This window comes from Macaca nemestrina, chromosome 10 (assembly GCF_043159975.1).
Source record: "Macaca nemestrina isolate mMacNem1 chromosome 10, mMacNem.hap1, whole genome shotgun sequence".
In the NCBI taxonomy this organism is placed as follows: domain Eukaryota; kingdom Metazoa; phylum Chordata; class Mammalia; order Primates; family Cercopithecidae; genus Macaca; species Macaca nemestrina.
This window is the reverse complement of record NC_092134.1, coordinates 20,742,495-20,765,249: the sequence shown is the minus strand read 5'-3', so window position 1 is coordinate 20,765,249 and position 22,755 is coordinate 20,742,495. Positions and strand designations below refer to the sequence as shown.

The 22,755-nt window shown below is 44.2% G+C and overlaps 1 protein-coding gene across 1 annotated transcript in view; it reads left to right on the top strand.

The window, feature by feature from the left end:
• LOC105493385 (protein tyrosine phosphatase non-receptor type 11) overlaps positions 1-22,755 on the top strand; it is a 101,537-nt gene that overhangs the window by 62,941 nt on the left and 15,841 nt on the right. Inside the window, exons 7-13 of the mRNA XM_011760975.3 lie at positions 662-758; positions 5,240-5,319; positions 5,446-5,604; positions 9,633-9,764; positions 13,987-14,141; positions 16,245-16,312; positions 16,826-16,977. Coding sequence (XP_011759277.1) covers positions 662-758; positions 5,240-5,319; positions 5,446-5,604; positions 9,633-9,764; positions 13,987-14,141; positions 16,245-16,312; positions 16,826-16,977 — 843 coding nt within the window. The remainder of the gene's footprint in view (positions 1-661; positions 759-5,239; positions 5,320-5,445; positions 5,605-9,632; positions 9,765-13,986; positions 14,142-16,244; positions 16,313-16,825; positions 16,978-22,755) is intronic.

The window sequence follows — 22,755 nt, the reverse complement described above, 5'->3', positions numbered from 1 at the left end:
ATTTCTTTTGTACATAGGTGAATGCAAGCATATGTTTACATCATATACTATTTTGAAGGTTTGACTTTCTTTTCACTTTGATCATCTTTCCAAGGTGTTATTTTCCTAGTACATCTTTTTAAATGGACATAGAACATTCTTTTGTGTGAATGAACAATGGTTTTATTTAGGCGGTTCTCTCCTGTTAGACATTTATATTATTTTCAGCATTTCTCCACTGTTGTTGCAGCGTTCAGATGAACCTTTTTTTTTTTTTTTTTTTTTTTTGAGATAAGAGTCTTGCTCTGTCGCCCAGGCTGGAGTGCAGTGGCATGATCTCTGCTCAAGTAATTCCTGTGTCACCCTCCCATGTAGTTGGGATTACAGGTGCCCATGCCTGGCTAATTTTTGTATTTTTGGTGGAGATGTGGTTTTTACCATGTGGGCCAGGCTGGTTTCGAACTCCTGGCCTGAAGTGATCTGCCCACCTCAGCCTCCCAAAGTGTGGGGATTACAGGTGTGAGCCACCGTGCCCGACTCAGTTGAACATTCTTGTAGCTATTGCATACAACTGTGAACATTTCCTAGAATGAATTCCTTAAAGAAAGAATGCTGAGCCAGACTTTTTTCTTTTACTGTGACTCTTTGACACGTGATAATACTGACTTTTCTTTCTTTCCAGACACTACAACAACAGGAGTGCAAACTTCTGTACAGCCGAAAAGAGGGTCAAAGGCAAGAAAACAAAAACAAAAATAGATATAAAAACATCCTGCCCTGTAAGTATCAATATTCCTCTCAGTAATAGTCACTCTTAGAGATTTTGATTCCTAGCACCTCTGTACTTTTCCTCAGGGTCATGTGCTCTTGTTAGCACATCTGAGACCTTAGCTTCTTTAATTGCAAGCAGTTTCCAAAATAATCAACCATGGTGGGGGTTGATGGCTTCATTCACTGAGCTCCTGTGATGCTGATTACTGAGTAAAGTTGCCACTAGGTGGCTTTGTCTGCGATTGGTTCCTTCTGTTAATTAATTTTCTGTCTGCCCAAGATAGATCATCTCAAGGCTTGAGATCTCTTAGTGTCAGGGACCTCAGGGTGCTAGATTTGTGTCTTGACTCCTCCTCACTGGGCCTGTGAGTCCTGGGTAAGGCCTGTCTCCTTTCTGGGACTCAGTTCCCTTATGTGGGAAACAGACAAATACCTCCTGAGGGCTCTTAGAACCGTTCTGCTTGCTGATCCCCTGAGCTCAAGTTACTGGAGAAAGGGTATATACCTAAACTTTGCTCAGAAGAAGACTTCGTGGGCCGGGCGTGGTGGCTCACTCCTGTAATCCCAGCACTTTGGGAGGCCAAGGCGGGCAGATCACCTCTGATCAGGAGTTCAAGACCAACCTGGCCAACATGGTGAAACCCTGTCTCTACTAAAAATAGAAAAATTAGCCGGGTGTGGTGGTGGGTGCCTGTAATCCCAGCTACTCGGGAGGCTGAGGTGGGAAATTGGTTGAACCCAGGAGACGGAGGTTGCAGTGAGCCGAGATCGCGCCATTGCACTCCAGCCTGGGCGATAAGAGTAAAACTCTGTCTCAAAAAAAACCCGGCTGATTTTACAATTTTTCTTTGTAGGCCGGGTACAGTGGCTCACGCCTGTAATCCCAGCACTTTGGGAGGCGGAGGTGGGTGGATCACCTGTGTTTAGGAGTTTGAGAGTAGCCTGGCCGACATGGTAAAACCCCATCTCTACTAAAAATTGCAAAAATTAGCCAGCGTGGTGGTGGATGCCTGTAATCCTAGCTACTTGGGAGACTGAGGCTGAGGCAGGAGAATCACTTGAACCTGGGACGCAGAGGTTGCAGTGAGCTGGAGGTGCAGTGAGCACCACTGCACTCCAGGCTGGGCGACAGAGTGAGACTCTGTCTCAAAACAAAAAATAATTTTAAAAAATAATAAATTTTTTAGCAGAGCAGGGTCTCCCTATGTTGCCCAAGCTGGTCTTGAACTCCTGGGTTCAAGTGGTCCTCCTGCCTCAGCCTCCCAAACTGTTGGGATTACCAGCGTAAGCCATTGTGCCTGGCTGTACCTTCTGTAACACCCAAATGCCACCTGGCAAAACCCAAGTTGAATCATGAGGAAAAAAGGCCTGGAAGGATGTAGACCTTCTTTTTTTCTACTTATTTATTTATTTATTTTTGAGACAGGGTCTTACTCTGTTGCCCAGACTGGAGTGCAGTGGTATGATCATGGATCACTGCAGCCTCAACCTCCCATGCACGAGTGGTCCTTCCTACTGCAGCCTCCAATGTAGCTGGGATTAGAGGCACGTGCTACCATGCCTCTACTGCACTCTACAATATCCATGTAGATATGATATACATATATACCATGTATATGTACATATTTTTTGTAATTTTTTTTTGTAGAGACAGGGTTTCGTTATGTTGTCCAGGCTGGTCTCGAATTCCTGGGCTCAAACGATCTGCCTTCATTGGCCTCCCAAATTGTTGGGATTACAGGTGTGAGCCACTGTGCCCGGCTGTACCTTCTGTAACACCCAAATGCCACCAGGCAAAGCCCAAGTTGAACCAGGAGGGAAAAAGCCCTGGAAGGATGTAGGCCTTGCATGAGGATCTCAGAAACTGCACTAAACCAGTCACAGTTCCTCTCTCCTGAGGTCTAACTCTATGCTGAACTTTTGCATTTTTATCTCACTTAATCCATATCACATGCACAGGAAGGAGGCATTCTTTGTATCCTAGTTTCCTAGACCATTTTAGCAGGTTATAAGTGAAGGGGAGTGGGCGGGAGAACTGGCACTAGAGCCCCCAAAGTCACTGTTCTTAGCATCACACTCTAATGCAGGGGGTTCTCCATTGATGTGCTGTGCAAGGCAGTGCACTGAGGAGAAAGGAAGGAACATTTACAACTTCTCTTTATTTATATTCTTTCCCTAAAAAAAAAAAAAAGGAAAAGAAAAATTTATCTGAGGCCTACATTGATTGCAGTGAGTGCATAATGTTTTATTGATTGATTGATTGTATATAGAGATGGGGGTCTCACTGTATTGCCCAGGCTGATCTGGAACTCCTAGGCTCAAGCAATCCTCCTGCTTTGGCTTCCCAAAGTGCTGGGATTACAGGCATGAGCGACTGTACCTGGCTATGCATACTGTATTTATCCAACTTACAAATAAGGCTTGCTTGCATATAGTGCATATGTGTATATATTTCAGCATTGAAAAACTGTGTGATTGGGAGCCATGATCAAATTTCGAGAGCATTGCTCTCATGTCTTATCAGGTCAGAACCATTTTGTCAAATCTTGTAAACCGTCCTTTGTGTGTGTCTATGCATGAAATATAGTTGTTCTCTTTCTGCATGCATATGTACATATACATGGTATATATGTATATCATATCTACATGGATATTGTAATGTGTGTATGTGAGGATGGGGGAAAGTGGAGGCATTCGTAATACTGAGAAAAGGCAGTGAGGAATTTGCACAGAAGCAGTTTGAGCTGTAGCATGGTACTAGTGACCTTGAGGAAGCCTTATCCTTTTTTTTTGGAATTTATTTTTTCAATTTTTAGAAATAGAGTTTCACTATGTTGCCCAGGCTGGTCTTGACCTCCTGGGCCCAAACTATCCTCCTGCCTTGGCCTCTTAAAGTGCCGGGATTGCAGGTGTGGACCACCGTGCCTGGCCACCTTGTCCTTTCTATGTCTAAGTTTTGACGTCTGCTCAGGGGTCTAGTGGTATTTATATGGTATAAAGTGTATGGGAAAGTGAAGGGACCAATGGTATGCAGTATCTAAATAGAACAGTGCTTTGCCCTCCCTTAAAGGTCTTGTTTAGATGTTTCCTCTGATGAACATCTCATTTCCTTAAAGATGAGGAGTCTGAAGCAGAAAGGACATTCTTCTTTTAAGACACATGACTGTCTTACTAATTCCCATTGCAAAATATGTCGTGTAGGTAGAGCACTCAGATTTTTATACCAATAATGGATTTTTGTACACAATTTGGACAGTTGATACTATCGGAGCCTTGTGATAGTCCACTGCATTATGCTTCACTAAAAGATACCTGGCTGGGTGCAGTGGCTCACACGTGTAATCCCAGCACTTTGGGAGGCCAAGGTGGGCAGATCACCTGAGGTCAGGAGTTCAAGACCAGCCTGGCCAACATGGCGAAGCTCCATCTTTACTAAAAATACAAAAATTGGCCAGGTGTGGTGGCACGCACCTGTAATCCCAGTTACTCAGGAGGCTAAGGCACAAGAATTGCTTGAGCCCAGGAGGCAGAGGTCGCAGAGAGCTGAGATAGTGCTGTTGCACTCCAGCCTGGGTGACAGAGGAAAACCCTGTCTCAAAAAAGAAATTAGAAACAACAACAACAACAACAAAAACCCTCTTTATTGTGGAAGTTTTCAAATATATTCAAGAGCAGATAGAACCCCATGTGCCCATCACCCAGCTTCAACAATTATCAACTCATGCACAGTCTTGGTTTCATCTATACTCTGATCCATATCTTCTCTCTCCTTGAATTATGTTGAAGCACATCTCAGACATCATGTCATATATCTATACTTCAGTCTTCTTTTTTTTAAAACTCCCCCTCCCCTTTTCTTTTTTTTTTTGAGACCGAGTCTCACTCTGTCGTCCAGGCTGGAGTGCAGTGGTGTGATCTCTGCTCACTGCAATGTCCGCCTCTCGGGTTCAAGCGATTTTGCTCCTTAGACTCCCGAGTAGCTAGGATTACAGATGTGCACCAACATGCCTGGCTAATTTTTTCATTTTTAATAGAGACAGGGTTTCGACATGTTGGCCAGGCTGGTCTCGAGCTCCTGACCTCATATGATCCACCTGCCTTGGCCTCCCAAAATGCTGAAATTACAGGCCTGAGCTACTGTGCCCAGTACAAAATTTCTTGGTTTGAAACAATTTTGGAACTCATAAGAAGTTACACAAATAGCAGAGAGAGTTTTCTTGTACCTTCTCTCAGCTTCCCATATACCCAGTGATAACATCCTATATACCCATAGCATATGATCAAAACTAGGAAATTGTGAAGATAGCATTATGAGAGGCATCAGGCAGTGTTCATGTTACTGTCGTGCTTACCTGGGCTTTAATTTTTCTTTTTTTTTTAAATCATTAAATGGACAAAACTTGGACTAGGCTGGGGATTAACTGATTTGAACTGGTTTTTCCTGAAGCAGTCCGAGGACTTGCATGACTGTGGTCTCTTTTTCTTCTAGTTGATCATACCAGGGTTGTCCTACATGATGGTGATCCCAATGAGCCTGTTTCAGATTACATCAATGCAAATATCATCATGGTAAGCTTTGCTTTTCACAGTGTTTTCTGACCATACATTGCTAGCCTATTTTTGTATTTTAAATCCTTCCTCATGTCCTGAAAGCAACTTTAAGATGTTTGAAGAATTTTCTTCCTAAATTTCTAGCCTGAATTTGAAACCAAGTGCAACAATTCAAAGCCCAAAAAGAGTTACATTGCCACACAAGGCTGCCTGCAGAACACAGTGAACGACTTTTGGCGGATGGTGTTCCAAGAAAACTCCCGAGTGATTGTCATGACAACGAAAGAAGTGGAGAGAGGAAAGGTAAATCACAGAAACTTCTTTTCTGCTAAACTGTTTTTAAAGTATCACATGTGTCAGACTGGCCATGTTTAGGAATTGAATAAATGAATTAAGCTTACTCTAACTGATTCTCTGAAAAAAAGGGACTAGGAGAAATTTGATTATGTTATTCCTTGGTGTAGTTTTCTTTATGTTTCTTCTGCTTGGGGTTTGTTAAGCTTCTTGGCTCCACGGATTTGTAGTTTTCCTTAAATTTGGATAATGTTCAGTCTTAGTTTCTTCAGATACATACCCTGGGCTGGGCATGGTGGCTAATGCCTATAGTCCCAGCACTGTGGGGTGTCGAGGCGGGTGGATCACTTGAGGTCCGGAGTTTGAGAGCAGCCTGGGCAATGTAGTAAGACCGCATCTCTAAAAAAAAAAAAAAAAAAGTACCCTGTCCAACCTTGTCCTAGGACACAAGTCATACATGTATTAGGCTACTTGAAGTTGTCTTGTAGCCCACTGACACTTGGTTTATTTTATTCAGTTTCTTCCCCCGATGTTTCATTTTGAATAGCTTCTTTTGCTATGTCTCTAAGTTAATCTTCTGCAGTATGTCATCTGCTCTTAATCCTATCCAGAGTATTTTTCACCGCAGACATTGTATTTTTCATCTCTAGAAGTGTTAATATCATCTATATCTTTCCTGTTAACATGTGTAGCATTTTCCTTACCTTTTGAACGTATGGAGTATTTCTGTTGTTGTTTTTTGTTTTTAGAGAGAGGATCTCGGTCTGTTGCCCAGGCCGGAGTGCAGTGGCACGATCTCAGCTCACTGCAGCCTCTACCTCCCAGTTCAAATGATTCTGGTTGCCTCAGCCTCCCAGGTAGCTGGGACTACAGGTGCGTGCCACCAAGCCTGGCTAATTTTTGTATTTTTAGTAGAGACGGGGTTTCGCCGTGTTGGCCAGGCTGGTCTCGGAACCCCTGACCTTAGGTGATCCTCCTGCCTCGACCTCCCAAAGTGCTGGGATTACAGGCGTGAGCCACTATGCCTGGCCATGTTGTCCATTTTAATTAACTCTGCCTAACTGTCCTCCCAAATGGCTGCCCCAGTGCTCACTCCCACCAGCAGCACCTGCCTAGGACGCATTACTCCATACTCTTCAAGATACTTCAGATTAAAAAAATAAATTGTAGCATCCCACACCTACAGAAAAGCAGACAAATCTTATCGAGTGACAGCCCTCTGTGTTATCTCGAAGTGAGCCCACCATGGTGGTTTTTTTTTAAAATATGGAAAAGTTCTGTGTTTTTGTTTGTGTTCTGGTGAAAGTTCTTTTTTAGATATCCTTTAATTGGTTTATTTAAGATTTTGTGTGGAATGTAGCAGTCATACCTATAAATTAAACCTAAGGCAGATGGAGAACTTTGGAGTTGAGCCTTCCTACTGTAATTTTCATATTGGATGTGAAGGGCAGTGTGATTTTCATAAGACTTTCATTGTTGTACTCCTAGTTGGTATACTTCTGAATACTTTTGAGGCCAGATCTGGCCATCGTGAAACAAAGGTTTCCTTCAGCAACTGCCTGCAGTGTTCTTGAAATAATAGACTGATTAAAACATCTTTGTAGTTTCTGCTTCAGGCAAGTGTTTTTTGCCCTAAATGTGGATAGGAAGAATGAAGCCCTTCATCCTCCTTTTTGCCTGATTATAGCTGTAGGATGTTCACCTGTTCTCAGAAGACATGAAGATTGTGAAGAGAGGGGTCTTGTGTTGCTTTAGAGGAGTCAGTATCAGTCCCTTTCAGAAGCTCTCCTGGATAGACAGGCATTAGGGCCAAATCACCCTGCCCCACCCCTCACCACCATGTCCTAGTCTCTGCTCCCTGTCTCATTCTTCCTCTTTACTTTGGTGGTGCCAAGAGGATGACATGATGGGCGTTGATTCTCTCCACAGACCTTTCTGACAACCTACTCTCAGTATCCCCCCAGTGCGCAGAAGACAAACCAGACTGTGGACTGTGTTTGATTCCTGGGCTCTATTTTAAAAGACAATGTATTAGTTCTCACATTTTAGAATTTGTTTGCCAAGGTTTCCACAAGAGTTTAGAAACTAGGGGGAGGGCTGCAGCAGTTTGCTGATGTTTAAAGTTAGCTAAAACGTTCTTTTCAGGGTCATGATTTAATTTTATATTCTCTGGTGAGTTCCGTGTAATGACTGGGAGCAGTCCTCAGCCTTGATTGGCCAGTGACAGCATAGAGTACAATTAATATTAGGAGTGTTTATTTGGGGAAACTAAAATTTGCATCAAATTTGTCTGAGGTATTTGAATCTACAAAATACTGGAGGGAAAGCTGAATTGAGAATCGTAATAAATAAAAGACCACATCCTTCTTTTTTTTTTTTTTTTGTTTTGAGACTGTGTCTTACTCTGTCACTCAGGCTGCAATGCAGTGGCACGATCTTGGATCACTGCAGTCTCCACCTCCTGGATTCAAGCGATTCTCCTGCCTCAGCCTCCTGAGTAGCTGGGATTACAGGCTGTGCCACTACACCTGGCTAATTTTTGTAATTTTAGTAGAGACAGAGTTTCACCATGTTGGCCAGGCTGGTCTGGAACTCCTGGCCTCGAGTGATCCACTCGGCTTCCCATAGTGCTGGGATTACAGGTGTGAGCCACTGCGCCTGACCAAGACCGCATCCTTTTATTGAACGTTCCTCCTACCATGTTTTCTTTTTTTCTTTCAATTAATCATTGACTCTGACTGTTGATGTCTGTAGCTGCTCTCTTATTTCCAGTTTTATGTCTGTAAATTTCTCTGTCTTCCTAAGATACAAGGTAAATTTCTCTTGCTGATATTTGTGTCTTGGTGGTTTTGGAAAGTGAGTGGTGTGGATGACTGCCCAGAAAACAACAGAACACAGAAGCATTCTCTGCCCAGAACATATCACCAAATAGATACAAACTCATCTCACTGAGTGAAGTAGCTTCCTTTTTGGCAGCAAGAATGGTTTTCCTGGTGCCATATTTTTCAATCCGCCTGCTCTTGAAGCCAGCAGCTACTGCAGACTTGGCATTCCCAGGCACCCAGTTAAGGGAAAGTGACGTGTAGAGGAGGTATCAGATGGGTCTGGATATAGAAAAAGCAGCTGGTTCAAAACCCCATGGGCTGCCTTTCTGTGATAGAGTTATTCACACTTGGGTTAGATAAGGCACAGAGTCCTCCTACACTGGTGCGGAAATGAAGCAGACAGTCTGGCTCGTTGGGCAGCCTAGACTCCTCCAGAATCTGTGCTTGCCTTCCCTATGGAGTGACTGGCAGATCTTAGAATTCAGACCTCAGTGGTTGCTAGCCAGCACTCTCACATCGGTTAGTCCTTCTCTCTGCATCTTTGATTCTTTAGCGATAAATAAGCAAGCATTGACTCTCCTTTGACATGTGCTTGGATCAGACAACTGCACGAGCTGTCTTTCTCCTCCCACTTCTGCCTGGTTCTCCCAGCACCTGCTTTTCTTGTTTGAACTCTTCCTTTTTTTTTTTTTTTTTTTTTTTGCTGCAACCTCCGCCTCCCAGGTTCAAATAATTCTCCTGCCTCAGCCTCCCAAGTAGCTGGGATTACAGGTGCCTGCTACCATGCCTGGCTAATTTTTGTATTTTTAGTAGAGATGGGATTTCACCATGTTGGCCAGGCTGGTCTCAAACCCCTGGTCTTAAGTGATCTGCCCACCTCAGCCACCCAAAGTGGTAGGATTACAGGCATGACCCACTGCACCTGGCCTGATTCTTTACAGATAAACAAACATTGACTCTGCTTTGACATGTGCTTGCATCAGGTAACTGCACCAGCCGCCTTTCTCCTCCCACTGCTGCCTGGTCCTGTGAATGCCTGCTTTTCTTATTTGAACTCTTCTTTCCTTTTCCTTGAAAACCTGAAAGATGCTAAACCGGCCATTTTCCATGTTCGTGGTTATTAAGCAAGACTTGAACATTTGTTTGTTGCTGGTTTAGGCTTTTATTTCAGAGTTCTCAGAATTAACTTTCTTTTTTTCTGATCCCTTCCAGAGTAAATGTGTCAAATACTGGCCTGATGAGTATGCTCTAAAAGAATATGGCGTCATGCGTGTTAGGAACGTCAAAGAAAGTGCCGCTCATGACTATACGCTAAGAGAACTTAAACTTTCAAAGGTTGGACAAGTAAGTATATTGTCGTATTCTAGAGACTTTGGGAATTATTGATGGTGCGTAGGAATTCAGGGTCTTGCCGTTACTCATGTTTGCATACATGCATGCATTCGCTCACTCATTGATTCAGTAGCCATTTATTGGGTTCCTTCTATGTGCCAGGTACAGTTTAGGCAGTACTAGTACATTGTGAACAAGGCAGTTGGTGTTCCTGCACTCATCAAGCCTAGGGAGATGGATGATTTAAAAACAAATAACTGGCCAGGCGCCGTGGCTCACGCCTGTAATCCCAGCACTTTGGGAGGCTGAGGCGGGTGGATCGCTTGAGCCCAGGAGTTCGAGACTAGCCCTGGGTGGGAGATTGGGATAGGGTGACCTGAGTGGCTGCAAGGCCTGTTAGGAGTCCTCTGCAGGGGCCTAGGTTGATGGCCTCCTCTCCAAGTATCCACAGACTTCCGCAGTTGTTCTTTTTTGTTCCTTCCTTTGGAATGGAATATTATATAAAATGCCAGAATAAACTGGGAGAGAAGCAGTAGATGTGAGAGGTGCTGGGGGGTGAAGTCTGCAGGGCATGGGGATTGTTTGGCTTTTGGATGAGGAAGAGGGATTCAAGACACATTGTAGAAGTCTGAGTCTGAGTGGACAGTGGTGCTGTAGCAGACACCACAAAAGCTGGAAGGAGGTCTGATGTGGGCAGTGATTTGTTTTCTTCTGGATATGTTCAGCTGGGCATCTGAACAGTCATGTGGACATTCATCTATTCATTCAGAGATATTTGTTCAATGACCTCTTGGTTCCTGGCACCATGCTGCTTGCTGAAGATAGAGCTGGGAAACAAAACAGATGGAATCCCTGCACTCCCAAGTGTACGCTGTACTGGCCAGTAATCTACCAGCCCAGTAATCGCACATATAAATATATCATTATAAACCGTAATCAGGGCTACAAAGAAAAAATGCAGGAGTTTAGGGTTCATTTGGAGGGGGAAGAAGGGGAAGGGACTTTTGTTTGTTTTTTTTGAAACGGAATTTTGTTCTGTCACCCAGACTGGAGTGCACTGGTGCGTTCACGGCTCACTGCAGCCTCAACCTCCTAAGCTCAGGTGATCCTCTCGCCTCAGCCTCCCATGTAGCTTGGGACTACAGGCGTGTGCCACCATGCCCACCCAATTGTTAAATTTTTTATAGAGACAGGTGTCTCATTATGTTGCCCAGGGTGGTCTTGAACTCCTGGACTTAAGTGATCCTGCTGCCACATGCAGCCTCCCAAGGTGCTGGGATTACAGGCGTGAGCTAGCGCATCTGGCCAAGGGAAGGGAGGTTCTTAAGGCATAGGGAACAATGTGTTTGAGTCAGCAAAGGAGGTTGTGGAGGTTTGTCCTAAGTGTAGTAAGCAGCCAGAGTTGGATTTAAGCTTTTAAGAGAGTCCCTTCCACCCCGTAGAGACTGGAGGGGGCAGGAGTTGTTCTAGGGATTAGGACCAATTTGGAGGTACTGCAGTTGTCAGAGTAAAAAATAATAGGGCTTGAACTAGGCTAGTGGCCAGGGTGCCCGAAAGAAGAGGACCCAGTAGAGCTGACTGGAGGCAGACGTGCAGGGATTCAGTGGAGGAGTGTACCAAGGGCGAGGGTGGTGTGCAGGGTGACTGGCAGTTTTCTAGCTTGAGAAGGGTTGGCGGGGGGTTGGCAGTGGACCTGAGGAAGCTGAGAGGATCAAGGACTTCTTTGTGGACACACAAAGTTTGAGATGCCTTGGACACATTGAAGTGGAGCGGTCAGGGAGGCAAGGGTGGAGGTGGGATGCGGAGGGGAGGTGGGATGCAGAGCGTCGTGGATGGATTAGTTTTGCTCAATAGAGGGACATTTTTTTTCTGTGGCAACAGGAGGGCAGAAGGAGAAGGTGGCCACAGATGCTGGTAGGTGAACTGAGAGTGATTACTTTCCCCATCCTCTTGGAAGCTTGAGGCAAGGCCATCAACAGACAGTCAGAGGGAATAAGAAGAGAGAGAATATTTGAAGAAAGGGAGAAAAGATGAAATCGTAATTGTGTAGCAGGGCAAGAAGTCCAGAAATGTCTGTACTGTGCCAAGTGCCCAGTTGAGGTGATGAACATGAAAATATACTGATACCCATCGCCTGGTTTTTCTCGAAGGACACTTGGCTTCTAGGGCACAAAACAGAAAGTACATGGTTCATCCAGGCCTGGGGCTTTGCACAGGTGCAGTGGATGGAGAGGAGGTCAAGGAGTGGAGGCACATGGTAGACAGAGACTGTCCCCAGAGCATGGGGGACTCCTGGCTGGATGAGGGGGACGGGGGCAGGAGGATGCAGTTGGCAAAGTGGAGGGAGGGGTCAGTGGTCTGGAGGCTACTTGAAGTGACAAGGGGACCAGAAGGATCTGGAAGCCAGTGTGGTTGTGGCCCAGGGTGGGATGTTTAGATTTCTGATGTCAGAGAGGGTCCAGTCATTCTGATGATGGGGAGGGATGGAGGTTGAATCTATGGTAGAGATAGTGAGAGGAACTGGAACAATGTAGCTGTCAAGTAGAAATGGGAGAGAGGGCTGGGCATGGTGGCTCACGCCTGTAATCCCAGTACTTTGGGAGGCTGAGGCAAGAGGATTGCATTAGCTTAGGAGTTCAGGGCTGCAGTGAGCTGTGATTATGCCACTACACTCCAGCCTTGGCAACAGAGCGAGACCCTGTCTCTTAAAAATAAATAAAAAAGAAGAAGAGAAGAAGAAAAAAGAGAAAAGTATCTTTTTAAATCCCTTTTGAAAATGTCACTTAAGGCTGGGCAAAGTGGCTCACACCTATAATCCCTGCCATTTGGGAGGCCGAGGCCAGTGGATTACTTGAGGTCAGAAGTACAAGACCAGCCTGGCCAACATGGCGAAACCCTGTCTCTACTAAAAATACTAAAAATTAGCTGGATATGGTGGCACACGCCTGTAGTCCCAGCTACTCAGGAGTCGAGTCTGAGGCACAAGAATTGCTTGAACCCAGGAGGTGGAGGTTCCTGTGAGCTGAGATCAAGCCACTGCACACCAGCTTGGATGACAGAGTGAGACTGTCTCAAAAAAAAAAGTCACTTAGCTTATATTGTCTCCACTTATATAGGAAGAAGATGTAGCAAGAAACGTGATACTTTTTGGTCTTCTGTAGTCTTGGTGCCATTGTTGATCTTTATAAATTATCATTATCCTCAAAATAGCCGTAATGTGCTGAGTCTCTTCCTATTTGCTGGGCAGAGACTGAGTGTTTCAGCAAGCTTGTCGAGTCCTTACAATTGCATTATGAGAGAGAGAGATTATTATTCCCACTTTGCAAATGAAGAAATTGAGGTTTAGAGATACCCAAGGGCCACGTGAGTGTGAGTGCCTGGAATTGGAGCCTAAATCTAGTTATCTGATAGCAAAGCCTGTGTTCTTATCTGCTTTGCATTAAATACAAGTTTAAAATAGAAAAATACTGACCAGGCTGGGTGGCTCACGCCTGTACCAGGCAGATCACCTGAGGTCAGGAGTTTGAAACCAGCCTGGCCAACATGGCAAAACCCCATCTCTACTAAAAATACAAAAATTAGCTGGGCATGGTGGTGCATGCCTGTAATCCCAGCTACTTGGGAGGCTGAGTCAGGAGAATCGCTTGAACCCGGGAGGCAGAGGTTGCAGTGAGCCAAGATCACGCCTCTGCACTCCAGCCTGGGCGACAGAGTAAGACTCTGTCTTGGAGGGGAAAAGAAAAAAGAACAATACTACAATAGAAGTCTGTGTTTATATGGTGGGGAAGGTTGGGTATCAAAAAAACAAAGAGGAATGAATGTCTTAAGTGAATGCCTGTTTCCTCATCTGCTTCCTCTTCTGCTGGGAGGAGAGACCTGGGTCCCTTGAGGTCTCAGTTGCCTCCAGAGCTGAGTGCCACAGGGATGCAGAGGAACGGGGATGTTACCTGTTGCTGGTAATTCAGAGAGATGATTCAGGGTGTAGTTACCTGAAAGAACAAATTGCCATACCAGACCTCTTGGTTCACATGACAGAGGCAAAGAGTTGCCTGCAGGATTGCCGAAAAGGAGACTAGTTCTGGGAGCCTCATGAAGAGGACCTCTCAGTGGAACCTGGGGAGATTCTTTTCTTCTCCATTGGCTCACATTGGATTTAGGAAAGCTCGGAACTGGGTGATTCCTCAACCTCTTGATTTATTTAATTCTTTTCTGGTTTTTCTTGGCTCTACTCCAGGGGAATACGGAGAGAACGGTCTGGCAATACCACTTTCGGACCTGGCCGGACCACGGAGTGCCCAGCGACCCCGGGGGCGTGCTGGACTTCCTGGAGGAGGTGCACCATAAGCAGGAGAGCATCATGGATGCAGGGCCGGTCGTGGTGCACTGCAGGTGACAGCTCCTGCTGCCCTTCTAGGCCACAGCCTGTCCCTGTCTCTTAGTGCCCAAGGCTTGCTTTTACCTATCTACCCCTAGCTTTTTAACTGTAGAAAGAATTTAATATCTGTTTGAGGCATAGAGCAACTGCATTAGGGGACATTTTGATCCCAAGGCATATTTCTCCTAGACCCTACAGCACTGCCATTGGCCATGGCCATTGTAACATGCTCAGTTAAAACAGCAAAGACTAAGTCAGCATGCTCTCTGAGTCCACTAGAAGTTGTGCATTAAACAACTTCATCCTCGCTCTGCAGTTTCTCCTTATTCTTTGTGATGTTTGCTTTGTAGCTGTTGACTGCTTTGTAGGTATTGAGGTGATGGGGATGTAGTGGAAATAGACCTGATTCTTGAGGATCCCTTAAGTCATTTTTGCTTGGTTCCCTTTTGTCTTCTTTTCTTCTGTGATTCATCTCCCTGTGGTTCTGTCCTCTCTCTCTCTTTTTTTTCGTTTTTGAGATGGAGTCTTGCTCTATTGCCCAGGCTGGAGTGCAGTGGCACCATCTTCGCTCACTGCAACTTCCGCCTCCTGGGTTCAGGCCATTCTTCTGCCTCAGTCTCCCAAGTAGCTGAGATTACAGGTGTCTGACACCACGCCTGGCTAATTTTTGTATTTTGATAGAGACAAGGTTTTGTCATGTTGGCCAGACTGGTCTCGAATGCTTGACCTCAAGTGACCCACCTGCCTTGTCCTCCCAAAGTGCTGGGATTGTAAGTGTGAGCCACCACACCTGGCCCATTCTGTTCTCTTCTACCATAAATATATTTCTTCCCCAACACTATATTTGTTTGCCTCACAAGCTTCCAGCTGCTTTCTACCAACGCCTTTGAAGGAAGCTGTGCTGTGACCTTTGTAATGAGTCTGTGGGCTGCTGATTCTCCAGTTTGGGCTTCATGATTATACTGGGGAACATTGGGTCTCCTAAATCTCATTCATTTCTTGGGCAGGTAGATATATGTGAAACTTTTTTATTTGTCCAGTTGTTAAAGAAGCTACCATTTATTGAGCCAGCCTCTGAGCACAATGTTTTTTGTTTTTAATTTTTAAAATTATTTATTTAGGCCGGGCGCCGTGGCTCAAGCCTGTAATCCCAGCACTTTGGGAGGCCGAGACGGGTGGATCACGAGGTCAGGAGATCGAGACCATCTTGGCGAACACCGTGAAACCCCGTCTCTACTAAAAATTACAAAAAACTAGCCGGGCGAGGTGGCGGGCGCCTGTAGTCCCAGCTACTCGGGAGGCTGAGGCAGGAGAATGGCGTAAACCTGGGAGGCGGAGCTTGCAGTGAGCTGAGATCCGGCCACTGCACTCCAGCCCGGGCTACAGAGCGAGACTCTGTCTCAAAAAAAAAAAAAAAAAAAAAAAAAAAAATTATTTATTTCTTCTATTTCAGTAACTTTATTATTATTATTTTTTGAGACAGAGTCTCACTCTGTCACCCAGGCTGGAGTGCAGTGGTGCGATCTCAGCTCACTGCAACCTCTGCTTTCTAGGTTCAAGCAATTCTCATGTCTCAGCCTCCTGAGTAGCTGGGATTACAGGTGCATGACAACATGCCTGGCTAATTTTTGTGTTTTTAGTAGAGACGAGGTATTGCTATGTTGACCAGGCTGGTCTGGAACTCCTGGTCTTAAGTGATCGTCTTGCTTCGGCCTCCCAAAGTGCTGGGATTATAGGCGAGAACCACTGTGCCTGGCCCTCTTTCAGTAATTTTGATGTATTTTTTTGTATACGATTCCTGTTTCATTCTGTCCAACCAGCACTCTGTATGGTATGTGCTGTTGTCCCCATTTCACAGATGTGGAAACTGAGGGTCAGAGAGGTTAAGGGACTTAACTCAGGCACGTTGTACTGGAGAAGCTGAACTCCAAGAGCAGGTTTGGGCTGACTCCAAAGCCCTGTGCTTTTTGCCAACATATTTTCAAACATAAAGAGACAATTTTATAAATAGCTCCCAAGAGTAGACATTTTTTCTGTTAATACTAATGGCTTGGTTTTGAGTCTGAAACCCCCATGAATGATTCTGTTGTCCCTGCTTTTTGTCCTTCTGCCCGCAGTGCTGGAATTGGCCGGACAGGGACATTCATTGTGATTGATATTCTTATTGACATCATCAGAGAGAAAGGTGGGTCATCTGGCGGGCAAGAAGTGACAGTTTCTGTTTTTAGTTTATGGAAGGAAAGTGCTCGTGAAAACAGCCTAGGGAAGAGAGGTTGAATGGGAAAAATTTTTCACAAAAATCTGGGCTGAAGACTTCAGTGTGTCTGCTTGAGAACAGAAGTGACACTATTTGAGCTTTTGGCATACAATGAAGTCTAGGAGCTGCTGAACCCACTGCCATGGCCTTTTGTTGCATACACAGTGGTGGTCTCTATCCAGCCACCTGAACCTTGTTTACAGTATGGGGTGATTTGTTGGAAAGTGAGGGAATCCTGACCTCTGCCACTTTATTATTTATGTAGTCTTCTGGGATCTTTGGTATTGGTCAGAAGTTCAACACTGTAGCCATTGCAACATGCTCAATTAAAACAACAAAGACTAAATCAGCATTGTCTGTGAGTCCACTAAAAGTTGTGTGTAAACAACTTCATCCTGGTTCTGCAGTTTCTCTTTATTCTTCTTGATGTTTCCTTCGTAGGTGTTGACTGCGACATTGACGTTCCCAAAACCATCCAGATGGTGCGGTCTCAGAGGTCAGGGATGGTCCAGACAGAAGCACAGTACCGATTTATCTATATGGCGGTCCAGCATTATATTGAAACACTACAGCGCAGGATTGAAGAAGAGCAGGTACCAGCCTGAGGGCTGGCATGCAGATTCGCATTCTCTTTCTAGGCCTCTTGGATACGCTCTCCTTTTGAGCAGGAGGAGAGGCTCTGATAGACAACTGTTTGATTTGGGAATGGGAAACAAACTCCCAACTAAAAGGGCTTCTGGAAACTGTTAATTATTCTCTACTTCTCAGCTCTGATTTTTCACTGCAGAGGAGCTTAGGGAAGGGCACCATCCTATCAGCCTGGCCTGCCAGATTGAAGAACTGCCATGCAGAAAGGTTCTGATGTTCCCAGGCTCACGTGGCAAGCGTAAAACTCAAAGCCTTGAAGTTTCTAGCCTGTTCCAGCCTTGATCCAGGCCATGTTTATCCTGATTCCATCCTTTAAAACGAATGCCTCACTCTTAATAGCGCACAGCAGTTTGAACCACTAATTTGGTCGAGTTGGAAACAGTGAAATTTCAATTTTAATAAGCTGTGCATAATGAAGAGGAATGTGGAATTGGAGCCTTTCCATCTGAAGCTATTCATAACAGGCACAAAGCTGAGTTAATTAGGAATATGCTGAGATGAAGGAAATGAGGAGAACTGCTCTTTTGGGGGCTGTGCTTCTCTCCCCCACCCCTCAACCCCATTGCCATGCTGCAGATGGGGTAGTGTCTAAACATCAGTGACGATTGCCTGCATTACTCTGCTCATTGCCTTCCAGAGAACTCAGCTTCTCCAAATGCTGAGCTCTTTTCAGAATGGGACCTGCCACCAATATTTGAAAGATTTCTAGACTAGCAGAATAGCAGCCACGTTATCAAAGTTTGGTGGGCCAAAGTAAGGTAACTGCTAATTAGTTTAGTAGGTTTTCAGTCCACACAGACATACGGAATTGTTTTATTATACATAGACATCTTCAGAAACTGTATGTATAGAAATGTAAGGTCAAAATTTGAACTTCAGTGCTTTATTTTTTTAAATTTTTTATTTATTATTGTTATTATTTTTTGAGACAGAGTCTTGCTCTGTTGCCCAGGCTGGAGTGCAGTGGCACGATCTCGGCTCACTGCAAACTCCGCCTCCCAGGTTCACACCATTCTCCTGCCTCAGCCTCCCGAGTAGCTGGGACTACAGGCACCCACCACCGCACCCGGCTAATTTTTTGTATTTATAGTAGAGATGGGGTTTTACCGTATTAGCCAGGATGGTCTTGATCTCCTGACCTCGTGATCCACCCGCCTCGGCCTCCCAAAGTGCTGGGATTACAGGCGTGAGCTACTGCCCTGGCCAACTTCAGTGCTTTAAATCTGAATTTGTATTAAGTGATATGAAATATTTAGATGGTTACTATAAGTTATTTTATATATGTCTTCCATTATACTTAATTTGGCCCAAGAATAGTTAGGCAAAAAGTTGCCCAAAGAGAAGGATTTTCTAGTAAATACAAAGAAAATGTAGCATAGTTACTACAATTTGGAGCATGTTCAGGAATGTCTTTTTTTTTTTTTAATGAGAGAGGTCTCTCTCTGTTGACCAGGCTGGAGTGCAGTGGTGCACTCATGGCTCACTGCAGCCTCAGTCTCCCAGGGTTAAGCGATCCTCCCACCTCAGCCTTCCAAGTAGCTGGTACTACAGGCATGTGCCACCACACCCAGCTAATTTTTGCATTTTTTGTAGTGTCACGGTTTCGCCATGTTGCCCAGGCTGGTCTTGAACTCCTAGGCTCAACCAGTGCTCCTGCCTTAGCCTCTCTGAGTAGTTAGGACTACAAGTTTGTGGCACCATGCCCGGCTAATTTTTTTATCTTTATTTTGTAGAGACAAGGTCTTACTGCATTGCCCAGGCTAGTCTTGAATTCCTGGGCTCAAACAACCCTCCCACTTTGGGTTTCCAAAGTGTTGGGATTACAAGTGTGAGCCACTGAGCTAGTGACCTCTGGGTTTAAAAATATGTAGGCTTCGATTATTTATTTTTATTTTTATTTTATTTTTATTTATTTATTTATTTTTTTGAGACGGAGTCTTGCTCTGTCGCCCAGGCTGGAGTGCAGTGGCCGGATCTCAGCTCACTGCAAGCTCCGCCTCCCGGGTTTACGCCATTCTCCTGCCTCAGCCTCCCGAGTAGCTGGGACTACAGGTGCCCGCCACCTCGCCCGGCTAGATTTTTGTATTTTTTAGTAGAGACGGGGTTTCACCGGGTTAGCCAGGATGGTCTCGATCTCCTGACCTCGTGATCCGCCCGTCTTGGCCTCCCAAAGTGCTGGGATTACAGGCTTGAGCCACCGCGCCCGGCCGATTATTTATTTTTAAAAATGAAATCCTGCAATGTATAGTTTTCTGCATTGTGTGGTTTGAATTTATCTGGGAACTGGCTGCCTGGCTGATTGTGGTAGAGTAAGAAGTACTTAATTTAGTAGAAAGTTTAAATGACAGACACAACATTAAACCCAACTGATTTATAAATGAAGCAAAAAAACAAAAACTCATTCAGGATAATTGGTTATTCTAAAATACAGTCACTTCTAAAATTATGAAGTGTTCATGACCTTTGGGAGTGAAAGAATTTGCTAAAAAAGGATCAGTGAAAAAAAGTAATGATGGGTAAAGAACTGTGGGGAAGGAAGAGAAGAAACAGCACAAGGAAGGAAGAATATAAAATCAGATGTGGGAATCCAGGGGAAAGTGCAAACGAAGCAAGATTGAGAAAATTCTCAAGTTTTTATAAACAGTTCTCACGCTCTGCCAGTTCCTTGGACGTAGACTTTTTTGTTAACTTCCAATTACAGTAGTGGAAAAAAAAAACCCCTCAAATTTGCAAAAGTAGTCTGTGGAATTTTCTTTACCTAACTTTCCTGACTTAACTTTTTAGCATACTTAACTTTATCATTCATTTATTCTGTCTGTTTAAAATTAAAAGTGTGAATTGTAAAAGGTAAAATGTTTGTTGCTTACAAACGTTTATACCGCTTTGTCTCTAAATATCATTTCATTTTAAAAAATAAATAATCTAAGCCTACACATTCTAAAATGTGTATATTTTCTAAAAATAAGGCCTTTCTCTTACATAACCAATGTCACAATTATTTGATACAGTGATCAAAATCAGAAAACAAACACTGATATAATACTATCATCTAACCTACAGACCATCCTCAAATTTTGCCAGTTTGTCCTGCTAGTATCTTTTATGAGTTCAGGGTCACACAGTGCATTTGGTTATAATGTCTCTTTTTTCTCTTTTTTGAGACAGGGTCTCACTTTGTTGCCCAGGTTGGAGTGCAGTGTTGAGACTATGGCTCACGGCAGCCTTGACCTCCTTGGGCTCAGGGGATCCTCCCACCTCAGCCTCTTGAGTAGCTGGCACCACAGGCATGCACCACCATGCCTGGCTAAGTTTTGTATTTTTTGTAGAGATAGAGCTTCACCGTGTTGCCCTGGTTGACCTTGAACTCCTGGGCTCAAGTGACCCTCCCGCCTTGGCCTCCCAAAGGGGGATTACAGGTGTGAGCCACCACACCTGGCCAGTTTAGTCTCTTTAATCTGGAACAGTTTCTCAGTCATTCTTATTTTTCATGACCTGGATGTTTTTGAAGAGTTTAGGCCAGCTATTTAGTAGAATGCCTCTCGATTTGGTTTTGTCCAGTGTTTTCTCTTGGCTATATTCTAGTCATGCATTTTTGGCAGGACTGTCACAGAAATGTTATTGTAGTCTTCTTGGTACATCACATCAGGTACACACTGTTGATCTGATTCATTACTAGTGGTGTTAACTTTGATCACTTGAATAAGGTGGTGTCTGTCAAATTTGTCCACCATAAAGTTACTTGAGCAAAATGTAGCTGGCACTACAGGCATAGCAAAAAATGTAGCAAAAAGTAGTATTTTTGCTACATTTTTTTAAGCAAAAAAAGTATTTTTCCCTTTTAAGTTAATCTCTTGACCATAAAGTTATTATTTTTCCCTTTTAAGTTAATATCTTGTTGGTAGATACTAGAGACTGTGTAAATTACCTATTTCTCATAATACTTTTTGCCTACTAATTTTATATTCATTGATTAAATTCTTGCCTAAAAAATTATTACCGTGGTATTTGCCAAGTAGCAATTTTCTGTTTCCACTATTGCCTTTCCCCCAGCTTTTAAAAGTATAAGTGGCAAAGAAAAATTGTATATACCATGATATTTTGATATATGTATACTTTGTGAAGTGATTTTCAAAATTGAGTTAAATAATGCAGCCAACATCTCAGTGACTTTTTTTTTTTTTTTTTGAGATGGAGTCTTGCTCTGTCACCCAGTCTGGAGTGCAGTACCACAATCTTGGCTCATTACAACCTCCACCTTCCAGGTTCAAGCGATTCTCCTGCATCAGCCTCCCCAGTAGCTGGGATTACAGGCGCCCGCCATCACCTCCGGCTAGTTTTTGTATTTTTAGTAGAGATGGGGTTTCACCCCGTTGGCCAGGCTGGTCTCGAACTCCTGACCTCAAATGATCTGCCTGCCTTGGCTTTCCAAAGTGCTGAGATTACAGGTGTGAGCCACTGTGCCCAGCCACTCTTAGTAAATTTTAAATGTACATTTTTTTTTTTTTGAGATGGAGTCTCCCTTTGTCACCCCGGCTGGAGTGCAGTGGCATGATCTTGGCACACTAGAACCTTTGCCTCCTGGGTTCAGGTGCTTCTCCCACCTAAGCCTCCCAAGTAGCTGGGACTGCAGGCACGTGCCACCATGCCTGGCTGATTATTGTATTTTTAGTAGAGACGGGGTTTCACCATGCTAGCCAGGCTGGTCTTGAACTCCTGATCTCAGGTGATCCACCGACCTCGGCTTCCCAAAGTGCTGCGATTACAGGCATGAGCCACCATGCCCATCGACATTACATTATTATTAACTATAATCACCATGCTGTACATTAGATCTCCAAAATGTATTCATCTTATGTAACTTCAAGTTTGTACCCTTTGACCAAAGTCTCCTTGTTTTCCCCACCCCTAACCCCTAGTAATCACTGCTTTAATCTCAGTTTTTATGAGTTTGACTGGTTTAGATTCCACATACAAATGAGATCAGGAAGTGATGGTTTATTTCACTTAGCATAATGTCATCCATGTTCTTGCAAATGACAGGATTTTCTTCTTTTTAAAAATAATATTCCTGCTGGACGTGGTGGCTCGCGCCCGTAATCCCAGCACTTTGGGAGGCGGAGGAGGGCGAATCACTTGAGGTCAGGAGTTCGAGACCAGCCTGGCCAACATGGTGAAACCCCATCTCTACCAAAAGCCTAAAAAATTAGCTGGTTGGGGTGGCACACGCCTGTGATCCCAGCTACTTGGGAGGCTGAGGCAGGAGGATCTCTTGAACCCGGGAGGCGGAGGTTGCAGTGAGCGAAGATGGTGCCACTGCACTTTAACTTGGATGTTGATGTTGTTCCACTTGTTTATTTTTACTTTTGTTCCCTGTGCTTTTGGTATCAAATCCTAAAAACCATTGCCATGACCACTGTCATGGTGCTTTCCCAATATGCTTTCTTCTAGAACTTTTTAGGTTCATCATTCCCTTTTCTGTTTTTAGTTGCAAGCTTACCATAAGGAAGGGCTTTTCTTTCTCCCTTATTTATTTATTCATGTCTATCAGAATGGGCACCTTACTACTATTTTTGTTGTTATTGCTTGAATTGACTTGAATTTGGCTAGTGGGAACCTTTTCAGATTGGGTACTCTGTCCTTTTGATCCGTTTCCATTTTCAAGCACTTCTTTAGACTTTAGAAGATGGTCTAGGCTCATCTTCTCCTTTCCCAGCCGTTTTTCA